The 19,930-nt window shown below is 39.5% G+C and overlaps 1 protein-coding gene across 1 annotated transcript in view; it reads right to left on the bottom strand.

The window, feature by feature from the left end:
• ATP10D (ATPase phospholipid transporting 10D (putative)) overlaps positions 1 to 19,930 on the bottom strand; it is an 80,379-nt gene that overhangs the window by 36,542 nt on the left and 23,907 nt on the right. Inside the window, exons 4-10 of the mRNA XM_028507781.2 lie at positions 14,262 to 14,466; positions 12,032 to 12,117; positions 8,359 to 8,465; positions 7,950 to 8,081; positions 7,421 to 7,548; positions 7,049 to 7,301; positions 514 to 752 (exon numbers count right to left, since the gene is read on the bottom strand). Coding sequence (XP_028363582.1) covers positions 514 to 752; positions 7,049 to 7,301; positions 7,421 to 7,548; positions 7,950 to 8,081; positions 8,359 to 8,465; positions 12,032 to 12,117; positions 14,262 to 14,466 — 1,150 coding nt within the window. The remainder of the gene's footprint in view (positions 1 to 513; positions 753 to 7,048; positions 7,302 to 7,420; positions 7,549 to 7,949; positions 8,082 to 8,358; positions 8,466 to 12,031; positions 12,118 to 14,261; positions 14,467 to 19,930) is intronic.

Raw genomic sequence — 19,930 nt, 5'->3', positions numbered from 1 at the left:
TTACAAGGTATAGGTTTTTGTTTCTAAAATAAGTAATAGGAAACCAGTACTCAAAGGGTTCAACATTTTATGAAATGACAGAAAAGAAAAAAGCGTTGAAAAGCACCAGAGCCTTCTGAATTTCCCTGAGATTTAGACACAGGTACTCACCCGTGTATGAGTAACTCTGAGCAGCTTTGCGGAGAGCGAGCCACGGTCCGTACACCCAGGCCACCTTCTTCAGGCTCTCAGATATGATTGGCCCTGACCAGAAATCTCTTTTTTTTTTCCTCCCCAGAATTGATATACTATCTCTCCATATTGAAGTAGCCCCCACCCACCACCCCATTAGGAATTCGTGAAATTATGTGTTTACACTTCTAATTGTGCAGGTGGCACTCACACTGAAGTGCAATTATGTGGTCTCTTCTCCCGTGGAGAAGACAACAGTGTTTGGTTCTGTAATAGTTACGAGGCTGTCGTGTCATTATTCATTATGGATGGACAAGAGTCAAGTCGCGGATTCACACTTACAATGGGGCTACTGAAGGCAGCCTGTCTGGAACGAGGCACTTCGCCGGCTCCTTCTCCACTTCCCAGAGCGGAACAGCTCCCGGCCAGATGATTCGAGGACATACTTCCCAAAGGCCCGTTCTGAACCGTCCTGCAGCTGGGGGCCTGGGGTTTTGCCATATTGCTGAGAGAGCCAGTGGGAGTGTCTGCAAAATCCTCATCTTCAGAGACAGCTTCCTGATAGGATTCTAACCTCTTCGCTGAGGGGTAAAAATCACACTGTGTTACTACCTGAGAAGGACCACTTGCAAGCTGAATGTCAGGCATGTACTTGAACAGCTATTTCATACCATCTCCCCCTTTTCCAAACTTGGCCTCCAACCTCCCCTCCTGCAATACCCTTAGTTAATGAACTTACCTCATGGAGAAAAGTAGAAGCAATCAGATAAGAATTCCCTTCTTTTCCCATCATTGAATCTACCAGCCCGTCTCCATCAGTACCAAACTCTCTGTCGTCCCTCTTACCACGGGTAAAAGAGCCAAATGCCAAACCCTCCACTCATGACCTGCATCCATCCCTCTGGCCTACTCAAACACTTCGCCCTTATAATTCTCCCCTCGTTCACCTACACCAATCTCTTTGCAGTGAATCTCATGGCTTCCTTTCCTGTCTGTCCACTGACCCTGCTTTTGTCAAGGCCGTCTGTATCACCAGCTCCAATGATCGCATCTGTCTGCATTTTACTTGAACTCTTAGCAATATCCAACAGAGCTGACTATTTATCCTTGAAATGGCTTTTTGTTTCTCTAACACCGCAGGTACCTGCTTTTCCTCCTATTTACAGTGGCTGTTCCATCTTAGCGTCTCCTGCTATCTTCCCACTCCCTCAACCCTCAAATATTGGGCTGCTGCAGAAGCTCCTTCCCTCCTCCACCTACAATACTCCTCCTTGGTGGTGCCATCTGGCCCTATCTTTGAAATATCATCTCTTTGCATATGACCTCCAGACCTATACCTTCAACTCGGGCCTCTACTTGGAATCCAGAGTCGTATATCCAGTTCTTCACTGGACACTTCCAGTTGCATGTTCAGGAGGTTCTTCGAGCAGATACCTGCACGGCTCACCCCCTCACTTCCCTCCAGTACCGTATCGTGTCCCCCCCATCAGCGAAGACTTCCCAGACCTAACCACGGTAGTTACTACCAATCCTAGCCCAGCATTTGCCACCATCTAAACACTGTATATCTTATTTGCTTATATTTTTACTATTAAACCCAAAGGGCAAATCATTTTACCTTTTATGTTAATATGATATCCTCAGAGCCCACAGATTGAATTAGTAAACAGATAACTTAAACTTGACAGGTGACAACAGAACTCTCCTTTTCTTCTCCCTCAGACTTACTCTTTCTGTCTTCCCCAACTCTGAAAATGATACCTATCTAGTCACCTATGCAAAAAACCTAGGATTCTCCCTGATTCCTCTCTTATTCCCCAGCCCCCAGAGTGAAAGCATCACCAACAGCTGTCCACTATTCATCCAAAACACATCCCCAATACCTTGAGTTCTCTCCATCGCCATTACCTTCATCCGGGCCACCATCATCTCTCCACAGGACTACTACACTAGCCTCGTAACTGGTCTCCCTGCCCCTCAGCAACCCACTCCTCACACAGCAGCTGGAGTGGTCTTCCTACAAGGTAAAGCACAGAACTCTCCAGTGGCTTCACAATTCACTCAGAATAAATTCTGAACCCCTTTTCTTGGCTTATGTAACTCAGAATGATCTGACCTCTGCTGACCTCTCTAACTTTCTTGCATCTTCCTCTTCCACACTTCCACTAAAACTCAGCCTCGATGGCCTTTCTTTTACTTTGAAAATCGCCCAGTGCATTTCAGCCTGAGGGCTAGCCCAGCTGCTCCCTCTGATCGAAAGACTTTTGCCCCTGAACTTCCAAGATTATGTAATTTAGATCTAGGTTCTGAGGTCCTCTTTAGAGAGGCCTTGCCCAGTCACCCAATCGTGAATAACCTTTATTACATCATCCCATTTTAATTCTCTGCAAGCACTTTTTACTGTTTAATATTTTTCTTGATTTAAAAATTAATTTATTGGTGGCTATTTTCTCCAGGAGAAGCTCTATGACAGCAGGGACCCTGTCTGCCTTGTTTCTCATTGTGTCCGGTGTCTGGAAGGCACAGTAAACAGTCAACACACATGCACTTGGTGGACTGCTCGTTGTCTGTATGCTGCTTAGTCCAGCGACCAAATTTCTCAGCTGCAAGGTTTTAAAACATTAAACGGTTGGTCAGATGTGTTTAGTTTAATTATGTATGTGTAAGGGGCTATTTCCAAGCAGAAATATTCTTTATGTAGAGATCTCCTAGGCAACACTTTTTCTAGAAAAGCCCAAAGGGTCAAGTTGTTTTCACTGCAGTGGAAAGAATGTCTTAGACTTAATAGCATGTCTCCCCAGAATTCAGTTCTTGGGAGAATTAGCCGCCACCACCACCCCCCTTCAGCATTCAGTGTGTGCGAGTGTGTGTGTGTGTGGGGGGGGGGGGGGCTCCTTTCTAAGCCACTGTGGAAAGGAGACCAGAAGCTCCAGATGGATGGAGTAAAGATGTGTTCACAGGCAGCATCAGCACCTGAACCAGCGCAACCTCCATGGCTCACAAACAGGAATTCTATCAGTTAACTGTCATGGCAGCATTTGATTCTGAGTCACTCGGTATCTCCCCTGCGTGAGGAGCCACAGAAGAGAAGCACTCACTGGTCAGCAGCGTGTATGTTCAGGGGCTGGGCCAGGAGAAGGCTGGGATTAGCCCTCTTAAATGTTACAAATACAAAATTATAAATGCTACCAATACAAAAAATAAGGCAGTGCTTTCCACCATGTATTTTATGAAACATTAATGCTGCAAAATACTTCTTGAAAATAGAAGATCTCTGGTCAAATAGCTTTAGAAAGCTCCAGCCTCACCAATGACACAGAAGCTTATCTACAGGGACGCTCACCGCAGCACTGCTCACCGCAGCAAACGACTGCCAACAACCTCAGGTAAGGGCCCATTACATAAACTACGGCAATTCCTATAGGCAGCATCGAGTAACCATTAGAAGAGGAAGGAGATAATGGAAAGGGAGTCATGATGAAGTCTTCAGAAAAATGAGTATAAAATAAAAGCACACAGTGATGCCACTTTTGTTTTAAAACCACATATTAATGTGTATATGAAAAACAAACTCCAGAGAGGCTATGGAGAAAGGGGATCCCTAGTGCACTGTTGGTGGGACTGCAGACTGGTACAACCACTATGGAAAGCAGTTTGGAACTTCCTCAGAAAACTAAAAATGGATCTGCCTTTTGACCCGGCAATTCCACTGCTGGGACTCTATCCTAAGAATACTAAAACACCAATTCAAAAGAACCTATGCATCCCAATGTTCATAGCAGCACAATTTACAATAGCTAGGTGCTGGAAGCAACCTAGATGCCCATCAGTAAATGAATGGATCAAAAAACTATGGTACATTTACACAATGGAATTCTATGCAGCAGAAGGAAAGAAGGAGCTCATACCCTTTGCAACAGCATGGATGGAGCTGGAAAGCATTATGAAGCCAGGCAGTGAAAGACAAATACCACATGATATCACCTTTAACAGGAATCTAAACAACAAAACAAAACAAAACAAAAACTAGCAAAATATAACCAAAGACGCTGAAATAGGGGATAGTCTGACAGTGACCAGAGGGGAGAGAAGAGGGAATTTCTGGGGGGAATGGGTAGGGTTTACAGGAACAAATTTGGAGGACACATGGACAAAAACTAGGGGTGGGGGGTAATGGGGGGGAAGGGGGGAGGGTTGGGTGGGTGGGTTGGAATGGGAGTAGGGGGGAGAAAACTGTACTTGAACAATGATTAAAATAAAAAGAAAAAAAAAAAGAAAAACAAACTCCAAAGAAATGCACTAAAGGAGGCATCAGTCCTTCCCTGAAGTGACAGAGACAGGCTCACAGCTAGAGGTTCTGCAGCGGGCCTTGAAGAAACCAACTGTCATGTGTTTGGCTGCCTCGAGTTGCTTAGAAATGACCCAGGCTGAGAGCCAGCAGAGAGGCAGGACCACAGCACCATAACCTCAAGACTCAGAATTCTCCCGAAAACCAATGAGCTAGGAACAGGCTCCTGAGCCTCACAGAAGATCACAGTCCCAGCTGACACCTGGATTTCGGTCTGGTGAGAGACTCCAAGAGACTCTTGACCCATGAGATTGTGTATCTGTATGGTGTTAAGCCACTAAATTTGTGGCAATTTGTTATGCAGCAATAGAAAACTAATACAACCATAAATCATAAACCAGGAAAATATTTGCTTCATAAAGAAGAAAAGGATAATATCAGAGCTGTTAATAAAATTATTTAACAACCGGTTCAATCTAAGTGTGTGAATGAACATGGACGCTGGCCACACATCACTCAGACCGGGGCATGCCAGCTGAACATCAGCACTGATGTCATAGATAAAACTCTCCCACACAATAGTAGGAATAAGAACAACTCTTGTAATTCAGGAAAAGCGCATGGAATTCAAATGACAGATAAACATATAAAAAGTTAAACATCATTACTAAATTACAAACTAGGACAATGAAGCGCCATCTGTGTCCACAAAAATCACACAGACTAAAAAGAATAACATCATCACATTACAGTTGGACATGAGAAAAAGGCATTTTCTTTTCTTTTATCTGTCATAATTTTTAATCTTATTTGTCTATCTTCTTGCTCTAAATTCTAAGCTGTAAGATATCATGGACTAATGCCACCTATTAGGAGCTCACAGAATATTTTGAATAAATAAGTAATGCTAATTGAAAAGCACTGTTATAATAGCAAACTGAACTTGACCACAAATAATGCAATACCATGCACTTAATGTTATGAACTAATTTGCAAAAAAGTTCACGAAATACTGTTGAATAAAAGCAAATTGCAAAACAATATCATAACAGGTTCTAACTCACAAAAGGGAGATGTATAAATAGATATGTTCACATTTAGAGGAAATGCATAAAGAAATAGAAGGTTATATATTCATTAAACTGTTAATGGTGGTTAACCTTGAGAGAATAGGGCTTTTTATTTGTTATGAACATTTCTCAGAATCATCTTCATAGGAGCATGTTGGGAACCACCTTGCCTGGTATCAGAAGCTATAACCCTCGCCTAGGCTAAGACTGAGGGAACACCCTTGGAACCCTAAGCCAGCAAGGAGACAAAAGCTTATCTCCCTGGTAGGAGCGCTGCTTCTACTGCTTCATTCATAACTGAACCCCAAAGCTTGGTCGGTTAGCCAAAGACGGGTAAGATTCCCCAAGGGGGGAACGATCTAAGACAGGCACGATCACGTGGGGGAGCCCCCAAAAGAAGGACTTTGGGGGCTACAGCAAAAGGAGGTGATGGACCCTCGCTCCTCAGCTTTGACATAGCCTGAGTCCTCATCGTCTGAGAGAAAATCTCCTTATCTCTTGGTTGCCTTAGTTCCCTTGCTCCACCTAAGCCTGAAAAAATGACAGGGTGGTGCAGCTCTGTGCTGAAAAGGGTGGGTTCCCCGGGTGATCAGGCCTAAGAAAGAACATGTAAATTCCTGTGAAACCTTCTTTGTTTAGAATGCTCTCAGTTGAATGAGAAGGGTCCAAGGAGGAAGTTAGTTTGTTCCTCAAAGTTTTACAGCTCTTTGACCCTGACTCAAAATAGACCCTCAGACTTCCTTGTTATCTATTGTTTGATCCTTACTTCCTAGCAATGAGTAATGAGCTTTTACCTGAATTCTTATGCAAATGAAACCAATAAAAAGCCTCTCCCCACCAGGGAGGGTGGCCAAGGCGCTCCCCATGTGAGGAGTGGCCGTGTTGTTCCTATTCCCCCACAGGACCTGGTTGTCTCTGTGCATGTTTTTTCTCGAGTTTTTTTTCGACGAGCCATCTGCAGTGTTCTGTGATCACTGCTGGCCGGTGACCCACGCATCCGGAGCACATATTACTTTTATGAATAAACATAAAGTTCAATTCTTTAAGAAAAACTTGCGACTTATGTATCAACTTCCTAGTGTCAGAGGTTCAGCTCATCTTACTTATTCTTCAACAGTGTGATCTTAACCAAGAATCCATGAATACCTACGGGCTGAGTGCCGGGGTTAGGGGGAGCCTCTAGTCCCTTTGGAATTATTTTCAAAATATTTTTTAGGATATGGTTTATGTTTTCATTAGATTCTCAAAAGCATCTATAATGCAATATCATTGTCACCATCTGTAACCCCAGCCTCTACTTCTGTTGGTAATTCACTTGCCTTTAAAAGAAACCATGGCAGCAAACTCCTCGACTTTGACCTATTAACTTCTGATGGGATGGCAAGTAAGCTTAATGCCCATTTGGGTGATTAAATAACCAATGTTAAATATAGCACTTCTACACTAGAATTATCAAACCTTCAGGTGAGTGTGAAAAGATCAATGTTAAGGTTGGTTGTCACATACACCCATCACTCACCATTTTCTTCATGACAGTAATCGAAGCCTGCCACACTGCATCTCCGAAAAACCATCTTATTCTCAGTGAGCGTTCCTGTCTTGTCAGAAAAGAGGTACTGAATCTGTCCAAGGTCCTCAGTGATATTCAGGGCTCGGCACTGAATGGTAGAATCCGTTTTCTCATCGTAGAAATCCACATCACTTTGAATGAAATATATTTGGCCAAGCTTCACAATTTCAATGGAAACATAGAGAGAAATGGGAATCAAGACCTGGAAAGAACCGCACAATTTAAAAATGTTACAGATGGAAAGGAAAGGTTGAGAAATTGAATATAGCTGGGTAAGTAGCACAGATCTTAAAACTCTGTAACGAGCTGGACAGAAATTACCTGCAACAAAATGATCATGGTCCAAAACATATAGAAGCCTGCCAACGGGGGTGCTATGACACGTCCATCAGGCTCCGGGAGGTGAAAGAAGGGCACGTGTCCGTATCTGCTCAACCAGATTCCGTGACCTTTCACAAAACACACAGATGTCAAATGGATGCTACATATATGTTATGTAAATAGAGAACTTTATTTTTAAAAATGGAGATGAGAGCATTTACTTTGGTTGAACCATTATCTGTTTTGGGGAACAAATTCAAATTCAAAATTCTGTATGTTCTCTTGTCTGTCTCTCTCTATTTAAAACCCTTCCCAGGTCCCTTCAGTATGGCAGCACGTATAACTGAGTATCATCAACATTCATGCTTTTCAGGCAGAAGAATGAGATTCAGATTTGAAGGGGAAAAAAAATCACTGGAAAATCAAGCCTTCTTACATAAGTCAGACATTCATACATTTTTGAAAGTAAAATACTTTTAAATGAGTATCTTGCTGAAAAGATGTCTGCAAATAGTGAAATTTTACCTACCCAGTGCACCGGTCAAACACATAATAACCAGAAGCAGAACACACCAGAGGACGTCTGTATTGGCTCTTCTTTCTAATTTGCTGCGCTTATACCTGGGACCGCTGTTGTTCAGCATTGCTTTGGTTTCATGGCCTACGTAAGTAACACAACAGGTCAGAGAACGTGCAAATTAAAGCCAGGTAGCAAGTACCATATTTTAAAATCTCTCTGGCAGATCATTTAATAAAATGGAGTTACAGAATATATTTTGCTAGTTTAGTTTGCTTTTGTAATCCATTTAGAAAAACAGACATCGATGGTTAAGTTTATCAGTACAAAATTTCGTTTCTGCTTCTGAAGAGCGCATTTTGAGTGAATGGAAAATACTAACTTGCAGGAAAGCCCAGCGGAGAAAGTGGTGGAAACCAACCTGCATAAACCACAATGCCCACGACGGCCTCCGTGTTTCTAATGGTGCATCCTCTGAGTAACAAATTTTCTTTACTGAGGCCCACGCGTTCTTTGTCGGAATGCTCTCTGTAGGAAAGGTAGCATACAGGTTCATTTTTAAATAGCCAGAGTGGGGATGTAAAAATAAAAATCATGGTTTTGCGATTTCTTGATTAGAATATTAAGTTGGGTCGTTCACAGGACAGTTTTCAAATCTCTGGCCCGTTTGCTTTTATTATTTCAGTTAGTTACCTGCTTTGGCTGGGAAAAGGTGTACCAAGTTTCTAAATACCATTGGTTTTGAGTATTCTTTTTTTGTCAACTTCTAGTTTTATAGAAGCTCAAAAATATTCTAAATAAGGAACCTGTTTCTCTAGTAGAAGCTGTACTTATATTTCAAGTAATAAATAGTTGATGAGGGAGCAGTTATTGATAGAATTGGAAAAATCACCATTTTCAAACTGGATGCAATCAAAAATCATTCCAGGCAATGATAATTGGTGATTTCCAAAATCATTAAGTAGAAGGCTGATGGGGAACTTGATAATAAAACGATAAAGCTGACCACACTAATCATAACAGAACTACCAACAGGACAAGGGGACACCACAGGCCTCCACATAGTATGGAATAGCTGGTGCATATCTCCATAGGAACCTAATGAAGCCTCTATCAGGGCAAACCAACCTGGAATCTATGGCTTCTGAGGATCTGTGAAGCCTTTGAAATCATATTTCCTGCATGTGTGTGTAGGTGCATAATATGTTTGTCATTTTCTCGGGAGAGAAACTACTTCTTTTATCAGACTATGAAAGTGACCCTGGCAGTTTATGGGATAATAAGAGGGTCATGAAACATGTTAGCCACCACTGCATGGATTCATTCAGTCAATTAAATCCAAAACGTGGCAAACTCTAGAGCAAAGTGACCTGATTTATTCAACATAAAATATTTTATTTTACATGAAAGCCAAGGGGGCAAAAGGAGGGCTGATTGCATCCTCAGCACAAGGAAGATGCACTCAGCTCAATTTGAAATGTGGTAAATTCTGCAAGCTACATGACCTAATTTCTTGGGAAGGGAAATTTGGAGACATATCAACCAAATGCAATGTGTAGACCTGGGTTTGATCCTGATTAGAATAAGTTGAAGGCAAAAAGTTTTTTGAGGTAATAGAAATTTGAACAAAGACTAGGCATTGGAGCAGGGGTCCCCAACCTCCAGGCCGCATACCAGGTGTAGGTCTGGGCCCCTTAGGAACCCGGCCACACAGCAGGAGGTGAGCTCGAATGTATCGTGCTTGAATCATCCTGAAACCATCCCTCCACCCAGGGTCTGTGGAAAAACTATCTTCCACAAACCAGTCCCTGGTACCAAAATGTTGGGGACCGTTGTATTAGACGATGTTAAGAAATTGTTCTTAGTTAGATGTGATACTGATGTTACCGCTCTGGTTTTTTAACAAGTCCTTTTCCCCTATGTAGTCACAGTGAAGTCTTCACAGTGAGACAATACAATCAATGTAGGAGTCAGGAAGGAAGTGGGAGAATAATTGAAACAAAGTGGGGAAAATTTTGAAATAGTTAAACCCAGCCTGTGAGTGTTCATCATACTTCTCTTTCTAATTTTGCATATTTGAAATTTTTTGTACTAAACGGTTTAAAATTATCAAAGTAATTACTTGATTAAATTGCCATGGTGGCAAAAATGCAGAGCAGACTCTTTAGAAAATTTTTAAAAATAAGCAGAAACTAATGTATTTCACACAGTTTGAAAATGCCCTCTTAATTTCAGGACTAAAATTAGATTGCTTTCTAAGTTATACATTGCAGTCTATAAGCTGTTTTTTTTTTCTTACATACAGAAAAACTGTCGTTTCCGCTATCCTTGCTACCTGGCATTATAAGGGGAAAAACACTTTTAAAAAAATTCACACCACAAAGGAGGAGGAAACCAGATATCATTTAATTTTTAAAGCACTTTCTTCTAAGAAGTGTATTCCTTTCATATATATGGGTGTATGTACAAAGAATGAACCACAGGGTCATGCTCAGCACTAGAATTGTTCTTGTATTTAATCTAATTCAACATCCTGGTTTTACAGAATTCAAGTCCCGACATTCATGTTCCCAGGCAAGCACCACCCAATCCTCATCAATATAGCACGTGGTATCCAACAGAACCTTCATAAGGACAGATTTAGCATACAAAAGCATCACTTCCAAAGTTGCTTAGTAAATATTATTTTTTCCCTTGGGATCCTTATTTTCACCGTTACATCACTCTAGGTTACCATCATTGGATCAAAGCCCAGCTTCCTTCTTGGTTGCATCTGCCTAAATGCTAAACCTGTCCTGCCCCTGATGGGTGAGTAAAATCTGGCACTTAGGGCGTAGGACCTTTGGATTTCATACGAAACAAAGACTAAACACGTAGAGCTCTCATCCACTTGAGAACCTAGGTATCATCTACATCTATATCTACAGATGCTGGGAATAGAAAAACAAACACTGTCTTGGCTCCTGTGATCCAAGAGGAGGTAAGTGATATAAAATACTTAGGTCTGATAAAAATATTGTAGCTATTATGATAGAAGTGTGATAGCGTGCCATGTGGACACAACTAGGGAGGAAGTCAGTTCTGCCTGAGAGGAAGATCAGAGAAGGCATCATATAGGGGGTGAGCTTGAGCATCTCAGTTTTTGTTGATTTTAGAAAACAGGCCACAAAGTAAGAAAAGCATGAGGAGCTAGTTCAATGGTTAAAAGTAATTCCACAGGTAAATCACTGATTCTCTCATTGAATGTTTCTCTGAAAGTTGGTAAGCCAGCTCTCAATATAGGCATCACCAGAGCACTAAGGAGGAAAGAATCTGAGGGAGAGGAGAGGAAGCGGAGAGTATCTTTTAGCCGTGGATTCCAGGAGAAAGACCACTTCACTGGTCAGACCGTACTAATCAGACAGGAAGGCAGCACATGTTGAAACAGACATCAAAAGGAGCTTATCACGAATGGAGGAACCAAAGGGCAAGCAAACATGGTGTCCGGGAATCTGGGGACAAGTTATCATGAGGAGAGTAGGGGGCATAAAGGGCCTCGGTACTCGCTAAGGGATCTGAGGCAAGTGCATAAAGCACTTAAGTGGCATAAGCCAGGCATGAAACTAGGTAAGACCCCAAATCTAGCTGCTTGTGCAAAAGGGACGTGGATGCCACTAGAAGGCTCCAGAATGAACACGGCCATGATTTTTCATACTTCTTAGGCGTGTTTCAAATCACTGAGTAACTTTTGCCAACCATAACTGTCCGCGTGCTACTCTAATTCTGCAGAAGGACACTGTGCTGGCATGTCACTTACGCTGTTAGATCTGTCCAAACACCTCCTTCCAAAGAACTAACATATCTTGGGCTTAATGTGGAGCTTACGTAAGACATTCATTCCTACACTACTGAAATTCCAGGATTAGTTTAAGAACAAGATCTTGTTATTTTTAAAACACACATAGGTAAATATTTACCAAATTATTAAGGTGTCTAAACATATGGCCATAAGTGATTTATCTTGAATATAAGTACACACAAGTCTTATCAAATTAAGCAGAGTTGCACCACACAATTCCACTCACACCCACAAAGGTAAGTCACGTATCACTCACAGGAAGCCTCGGAATCTGTTGAGGTCATTGTTTGGACTTTCACATTCTATCCTACTGGAGAATTTCTCAGGATCAACTTCAGAGTCCTAAAAATATATATTTACACATATATATTTTTAAGTAATAACATAAGAGGAATTCAAGGTTAAACCTTTAAGTGTTAAGTGTTTATCCTTTCACCCATTCTTAAGGTAAAACTAAGTTATTCTTGTCACAAAGTGTGTGTCACAAACTGTCCAAATGAAGGAAAACACAGGCATAATTATGAATGAGTAAATCGGACCCGAATGGTCCTGCAGCCAACATCAGCTAGCGATGGGCACGTCTGAGTCCCGTCCTGGAGTCCACGCAGGACTCTGCAGGAGAGAGCATCTCCTCGTACAGCGAACGCGAACACTCTCATCTAGGAAGCACCGAAAAGCTGAAAATATTTTGTCATTGTTCTTTGACCACGTGGGTAGTTTCTGAGAGTAAGTGTGTATGTGAACACTTTGTGCACACACACATTTGATCCCAGCACACTTTATTTACAAGTTAAAAAATAAGCTGGACATCAGTATCTTATAAAATACTCAGTGGATCAAACAGCAATTCAAGAATGCTGTATAAAACCTACGAGCAAATACGCAGTGTCTTTACAGAACATAGGCATGAACTCACTATGAAAAATTAAAAGGGAAATGAGATTTTTCCCTTTTAATTTTTATAAGACTTTTTGGCTAACCAAAAATGCTATGGATATAACTTATGAAAATTAATACATATTTCATAGCAAACATATGGAAAATGTGAATTATGATCATACAATTTGATTTGTTAATAATATTTCGAGTTCTTTTGACGTACTAGAGTCTATATTATTTAAATAGGTTCTTCCTATTGGCTTCTTCTCAGTCCCCAGTGGTACTGTAGTGAGGTCTCTTTACAGATGCTGCAAGAGAGACTCAAAGAGGATCAGTCATTTGTTAAAGGTCTCAAAACGAGAAGGTATTCAGAGCCAGGACTACGTGAGGTCATGGAATCCTGACATCAGGGAAGTGCTCACCCCTAATTGTGCTGATTAATTAACTGGCATCACTCTCAAAGTAGGTATTTAGTAGCATGTGATGAAATTCCAAGCTGTACAAGATTTTTACAAATGTCAGGTAGTACAGCAACACTTACGAAAGTGACAAGGATGATAAGTTCAGAGGCATATCAATCACAGAGGAGCCAAACACACAGGTTAAAAGATGGGTCCAAGGTGATATCAGGTGATGACATTTACTAAAGATAAGGGTATTCTTTGGATAAAGCATTTTCTGGCTTACAAGTATAACACAAAGGAAATCTGATCTAATAGTAGTTCATTTAAAAGAAGACCACTGCAATTAAAAATACTTCATCTTAAGTGCTTCCAGAGAAAGGGAAGGAAAACCCATAGTTAGGCATAATGTACGATGCCTTTGCATATGTTACTTCACTTGAGTCTCATAGTAATGCTATGTGGAGATATCATTTCCATTTTAATATAAAGAAACTGAAGCATAAAGTGTGTCAGCGACTCACTCAAAGCCACACAGTAATTAAATGGTGAGTTGGAATTCATTGAAACTCACGTTAATTAATATAACCTCAAAGTCCTTGTTTCTTTCACCATAGCATGGTGAGAAAAGTTTAGGAGCTCCGTGGCACGAGAAGCCATAAAAGTCTTACTACTTGGTATATAAGTAACGATGGATTTTTTGGAACAATGATCTATTTATGTCTCCAACTTCAATAACAAAGTCTAAGCTTAAGAGAGATAAATTAGAAGATGATTATTTCTATTACAAAGTAATTTTCCAAATTGCAAAATAATTCTTTTTTTTTTACATAAATTGATTGGGGTGACATTGGTTAATAAAATCCCACAAGTTTCAAGTGTACATTTCTAGGATACATCATCTGTACATCACATTGTGTGCCACCACCCAATGTCAAAATAATTCTATTCAGTTCCTTTAATTTAGTTTCAAAAATATATATGATGGCCAGACTGAACTGTCTGAACTCCAAAGTCATTGATCCTTTTATCTATAAAACACAGCATACTTCCACTAATAGTGGGAGCTGAATTGAGCCTTTTGGGATTCTATTTTTAATGGAAAAATAAGTGCTAAAATCTCTTTATCTACATGTAAAAATAAGCTTAGTCATTTTCTAAAAAAAAAAAAAAGTTAATGCCACCGACTGAAAACATGTTATTTACCTGCTCTGCATATCCTCGAACCACCTGCCTCTGTTTTAAGTTGCTCTCTCCGTCGAGACCAGAAGTCTCGATGTGGCAGATCCCATCTGGGTCGGTGGAGAAGAGCACAACCATATCTGCAGGGACGACCTCGTTACAGGACAGGCGGATAAAGTCCCCAACGGCAACATCTTTCCAGCATTGATCAAGGTACTTTTTCTCTTTCCTAAAATTGAAGAGCAAAAAAAAGTTGAAAAAGAATATCAAGCCAAAACCATACACAACAGTGTTTAAGTTTCACTATATAATTTAAAGCATGTTTAAAGTATTGGGGTGAATTTTAATCCATTAAATGCTAAAAGGGAAGCCAGAGAATTGTGAAGCTAAATTCCATAACTTGCTTTACCTGGACATTTAGTTACTAGCTACTAAAACATTTTTCAGCTCTTTTTTCCCATAAAAATTTTGAACCATTATGTTGTTTGAATATAATTCTAAAATAAAATTAAAATCACTATTGGATGGGTTTACACATATATGTAGCAATTCCTGTACCTTCCCTGGGGTCAGGGGGAAGTCAAGGGTCTGGAAGTGCACAAGGCACAATGTCTGCTGTCCGAGAGCTGCCCACCTGGCAGATGGGATGGATAATTAAAGAAAACACAGAAGAGATGGAATAAATACCTGGATACAACATTTAAAAAATCATACAGCCCTGACCAGGATGGCTCAGGTGGTTGGGCGTTGTTCGCAGAGTGAAAAGTGGCTGGTTAGATCCTGGTTGGGGCACATGCCTGGGTTGCGGGTTTGGTCCCCAGTCAGGGCACCTAATGAGAGGCAACCAATTGATGTTTCTCTCTCACATCAATTTTCTGTCCCTTTCTTTTTCCTGCCCTTCCCCTCTCTCTGAAAATAAATAAGCAAAATCTTTAAAAATATCATTATATGCCCTGCTGGCGTAGCTCAGTGAATTGAGCACGGGCTGTGAACCAAAGTGTCGTAGGTTCGATTCCCAGTCAGGGTGCATGCCTGGGTTGCAGGCCATGACCCCCAGCAACCGCACGGTGATGTTTCTCTCTCTCTCTCTCTTTCTCCCTCCCTCCCCTCTCTAAAAAAGTAAATAAATAAAATCTTTAAAAAATATATTTAAAAAAAGAAAAAAAGAAAAGTGTGTTTACATAATACATTAAAAATATCATTATATGACTATATTAACAACTCTACTTAACATTTAATAGAAGTACTGGTGAAAATAGTCTTGAGTCATTGCAACTGATTCCTACAAAATAAAATGGCAAATTTTATCTCTTTTGAACTGTAGTTCATTCATTCTATACAATACATTTTTTAAAGGAGAGATGCATCATGTGAACTTGACTTTCCTTAAATACTCTGCTTTATGTTAATGTTTTCTGCCAAACTTCTTATGTCTTTTCATGCCAACAATATGAATTATGCACCACAAAGCATTCTCCTTAGAGTAGTATGAGGACATTTGTATTACAGAACATCATATCAGCTAGATAAGCAGCATTTCATATACAACGCTGCCAACAAAAGTTAGGAAAATCTGTCTCACTCCCCCATTGCCTCCCAAATATCTATAAAGGACTGGTATTTGTCACAAAAATGCACCTATTTTAAAGGTAAAGATTTATTTTCTATTATAATTATGGGGCTACACATTTAAAGTCATTGTCAAAGAAGCCTGGGAAATAGTTATATAGCCTATATATTTTAAAAACTAACACATCAGATTAAATAGAAATGCCACCTTGGGCCAATGCTTGTATAACTTCTGCTGTACAGAATTATATCAGATACTTCAAGAAATTTAGCTTAAGGGACTAAGAAATACATTTTTAGAACACATTCTCCTAAAATATCTAATGCACCATGACGAATCCAACTAAAAGAAATGCTTGACTAGCTAGAGTTTATTAGTTCATAGAAAAAGGCAAATCAATGGTTTATTTTGCCTACTAATCTTTTCCCTAATGTTTGTGCACACCAGTTCACTCTTCCAGAGAGGGAGCAAAAGAGAGAACATCAAAATAAAGGCAGAGTCATATTTTGAAGGTTCAGTCCTACATGCCATACATTGGAGGAGTAACTTCATTCCATAGAAAATGGGGAGTCACTAAAGGTTCACAAGAAGAAGAATGTGAGCTTATCTCTACTTGATAACTCCTGAGTCAGAGTAATGGATGGATTGTTGGGTGCCAGGCTAGTTAAAAGCAGGGATGGCCATGATATCAATGGGAAGTTGTTAAAATAATTCAAGGGTGGGGTGTAGAGGGTCAGAATAAAGGCAGTGGCAACAGGAATGAATAGCAGGAACTTAAATCAAAACATTTTGGGTACTAGAGACAACAAAGGTTTTTTACCTACTACATGTAATAAAGTGATAATGAAGATAATGAAGAGTGATGAAGGGTGACACTAAGGTTTCTAACTTGTAAGATGGAATGATGAATGGCCCTTTTACTATGTCTCGGATTTTAGAAACAATTGGTTGCATCAAAGGGATGGTCGTAAATTCAGTTTACAATGAAAGCTGTGCAGCAATTTGAAGATTCTGATCTGACCAAGGTACACAGAGGGCAGCTGACCGCAGGTAAGGATATCAGATTCCTTAGGGAAAAAGACTTCAAAGTGAGAGAGAAGTGAAAGAGGACCCAAGAGAAATCAAGGGACAAGAAAATTTCAAAAAGGGAGCAATCATGGGGGGGCGGGAAGCCAAAAAGGAGTCATGTCCACAGTATTTGTTATTAGGATATCTGCTGATCATGGACAAAGGCAATGAGCATGAAATTGTTGATAGGGAGTGTAAAGGGAGACCTCTGGTGAATCCAAAAAATGATTGGAAGTTGAAGAAAGAATATTTCATGAAATTTAGCTATGAAAAGAATAAAGGGTGAGAGTAGTAGCTGCAAGGAAAGGTAAGTCAAAGGACAGAGCATGCGAGAATTGGGCATTCACAAGGGATGCAGGGGAGGAGCCCACGGAAAAGGTCATGTAGAAGACAGCGGGCCGAATGGGGGATGTTGGCTGAGGCTACACAGAAACCCCAAGGAATGGGATTAAGCACACAGATGAAAGGATTAAAGTTACAATAAAGGGAGTTACCTTTTATTTAAGGTCAGAAGAAAGTAAGTGCAGAGGCGGATGATGTAAGAAGTAATTTGAGTTATACAATTCATGCTTAATGGACTCTACTTTTTCTACAAAGAGAGCTACAAGGAAATTAGCTGAGAATTTGTGAAAGTAGGGAGTGAAGACAAATTTAAATATTAGGGTTAAAGATTTTATTTTTCTTTCAAACATAAGTAAAGTTTTGTGAAGGAAAAGCATATTCTATACTGGAACAAAATGTAAATGGAGCCAATTTTGCAACTGAATTAACTTCATTTTTCTCCCAATTGGGTGCATATACCAGGATTTTTTTTTTTTTTAAAAAGCTAATTTCCTAATAGCCAGCTAGTTTATGTCAACAAACATCTGATCTTAATTTATGCCAGTTACCATGTTAGTGCTAATAATACAACAGACACACTGTGGCTCTATTTCACAAATGAGAAAAGACAGGCTTTGACAGGTTAAGTAACCTGCTCAAGGTCATAGGCTCCTAAGTGGCCCTGGAATTTGAAACAATGCTCCATCTCTCAAGGAGACTCATTCCCAGGTATAGCCACTTACTGATGACCACAAAACTGAAAACATGGTTTGGTTATGCATTACAACGTGAATTTCAAGATCATTGCTTTGGAAAATGTCACACATAAGGTAATTCACTGAGGAGACCACTGATACATAGTCTCACTGCAAGAACCATGAAGTTCTATGAATTTGTGAGATAATCCTAAAGTGTTAGCTTTAGCTAACATTTTAAAACTCCTAACATCAACATGGTGATTTTCAAAGACCAGAAAACAGTGTAAGTTCCCAGAGGGCTGGCAATATATTTATTTTTTGTTTAAGCCTCTAACTCTCTCAGTGCCTACCCCACAGCAGGCACTCAAATTTGTTGAATGATTGTCTTTTCAACACACTCTTATTGTCTTTGAAACAAACCTGAGAACCTTACAAATAGCTGCTATTTTAAAGGCAACATTAAGAAAGTCAAGTTTTCTATAATAGTTCATTGTAACTTAATTGGGGTGTAATAGGATTTAAGAGTTTAATTTCTATACTAGTGTTTGTTATTTCCCAATGATACTTTCCCAAGGAAAATTAAGCGCCTTGTGAAAGACCACACATTAGAAATAAGAACCAAATTATCTGCACAGAAATGCTAATTTGCTTCTTCCATGAGCTTGCAAACTGTAATGGCTTCATACTTTCGCTCTAAATAATCTGTTCTCTGAAGTGACTTCTTTGTATTTCATAAGAATTTAAGTTAGCACATTTAAATCAACAAGGCATGGTCTTCCAGCCTATCTTAATTTCTTTAAATCCTTATAATTTTTTAAGAACAATTTTAGGGGAAAAGGTAAGCATTATTTCTTTTACAATATCAAACCAAAGCACACCACATAGAATATGGATAAGAAAGACATAGTTACCTGATTCTATTATGAAAAGAAATGATAAATAGATATCTTGAAATGGACCTTAAACAACTGAATAGAATATTGCATCTCATCTTTAAGTTATATGTAAAGCATCTAAAATTGATCTGGACTATGTCTAAAAAGACCCCTGAGAAAAAATTATACCAGGTCCCCCATTAGGCAATTTTAATATTTATGAAATTGTACATGTTCTAAGGATTACTCCAATACTGATGAAATAAACTGATAATGTGACAAACATAAACTCCAGCTAATAGTTATTACTTACCTATAGTGATCATTACAATAGCTAACCTTTATTTAGCACTTAGAAAGGGATAGGCACCATGCCTACTTTTTTATTACTATTATATTCACAATGAAGGGAACTGAATTTACCTAGCTTACATAATTTGCCCAAGGATACACAGCTGCTGAGTAAGTAAACCAAGATTAGAATTTTTTAGAACAATCTAGAAAAGCAAACACATTAGAATTGAACCAACTCTAAATTAGCATTCAACAATCAACAATTATTTATATATAAAAATTTGTATTTAAAGTACATATAAGAAGTATGCTTTCAATTTGCTAAATTTGGTGTTAGCTGGGTAATCTTAAAATTGAGCAAAATCCAGATTTTGTCCAACATAGGATCATTGTAAAATACTACTTCCTACAGCTATTTATTAAGGGTGAGACTATCTCAACATTTCACCTCTTTGTCCCTGGTATGTGATAAGGACATAAATGTCAACAAATGAGTCATAGCTCTGTTTTAGTCACATGCTCTATGACTTTAACATGAAAACTTCAGGCTTTTCCTATTACTTTCATTTTTTTCTATATAATCTGTCAATTTTGCTGGTAAGAGAGGGCATTAACATAAAGTCAGATATGAGTCCAGATTATACAGCTATAAGAAAAAAATAGAACTAAGTTTTCTTTATCCAAGTACAGCTCAGACCATCTGACAAAGGAAAAAAAAGTTTTCTTCATTTTCTTTACAGAGCTTTAAAACAAATATTGAGAAAGCCACTGAAGAATGAGGAATCCCACAGATTTCACTTGAAACATCACTTCTTTGGTGCTTTCCCTAACCATTTCTTCTACATCTCATGTAAAATTGAAGACAGT

Source organism: Phyllostomus discolor, chromosome 1, assembly GCF_004126475.2.
Source record: "Phyllostomus discolor isolate MPI-MPIP mPhyDis1 chromosome 1, mPhyDis1.pri.v3, whole genome shotgun sequence".
NCBI lineage: Eukaryota > Metazoa > Chordata > Mammalia > Chiroptera > Phyllostomidae > Phyllostomus > Phyllostomus discolor.
Note: the sequence above shows the minus strand (reverse complement) of the source record. Positions and strands in the feature narration are given on the sequence as shown.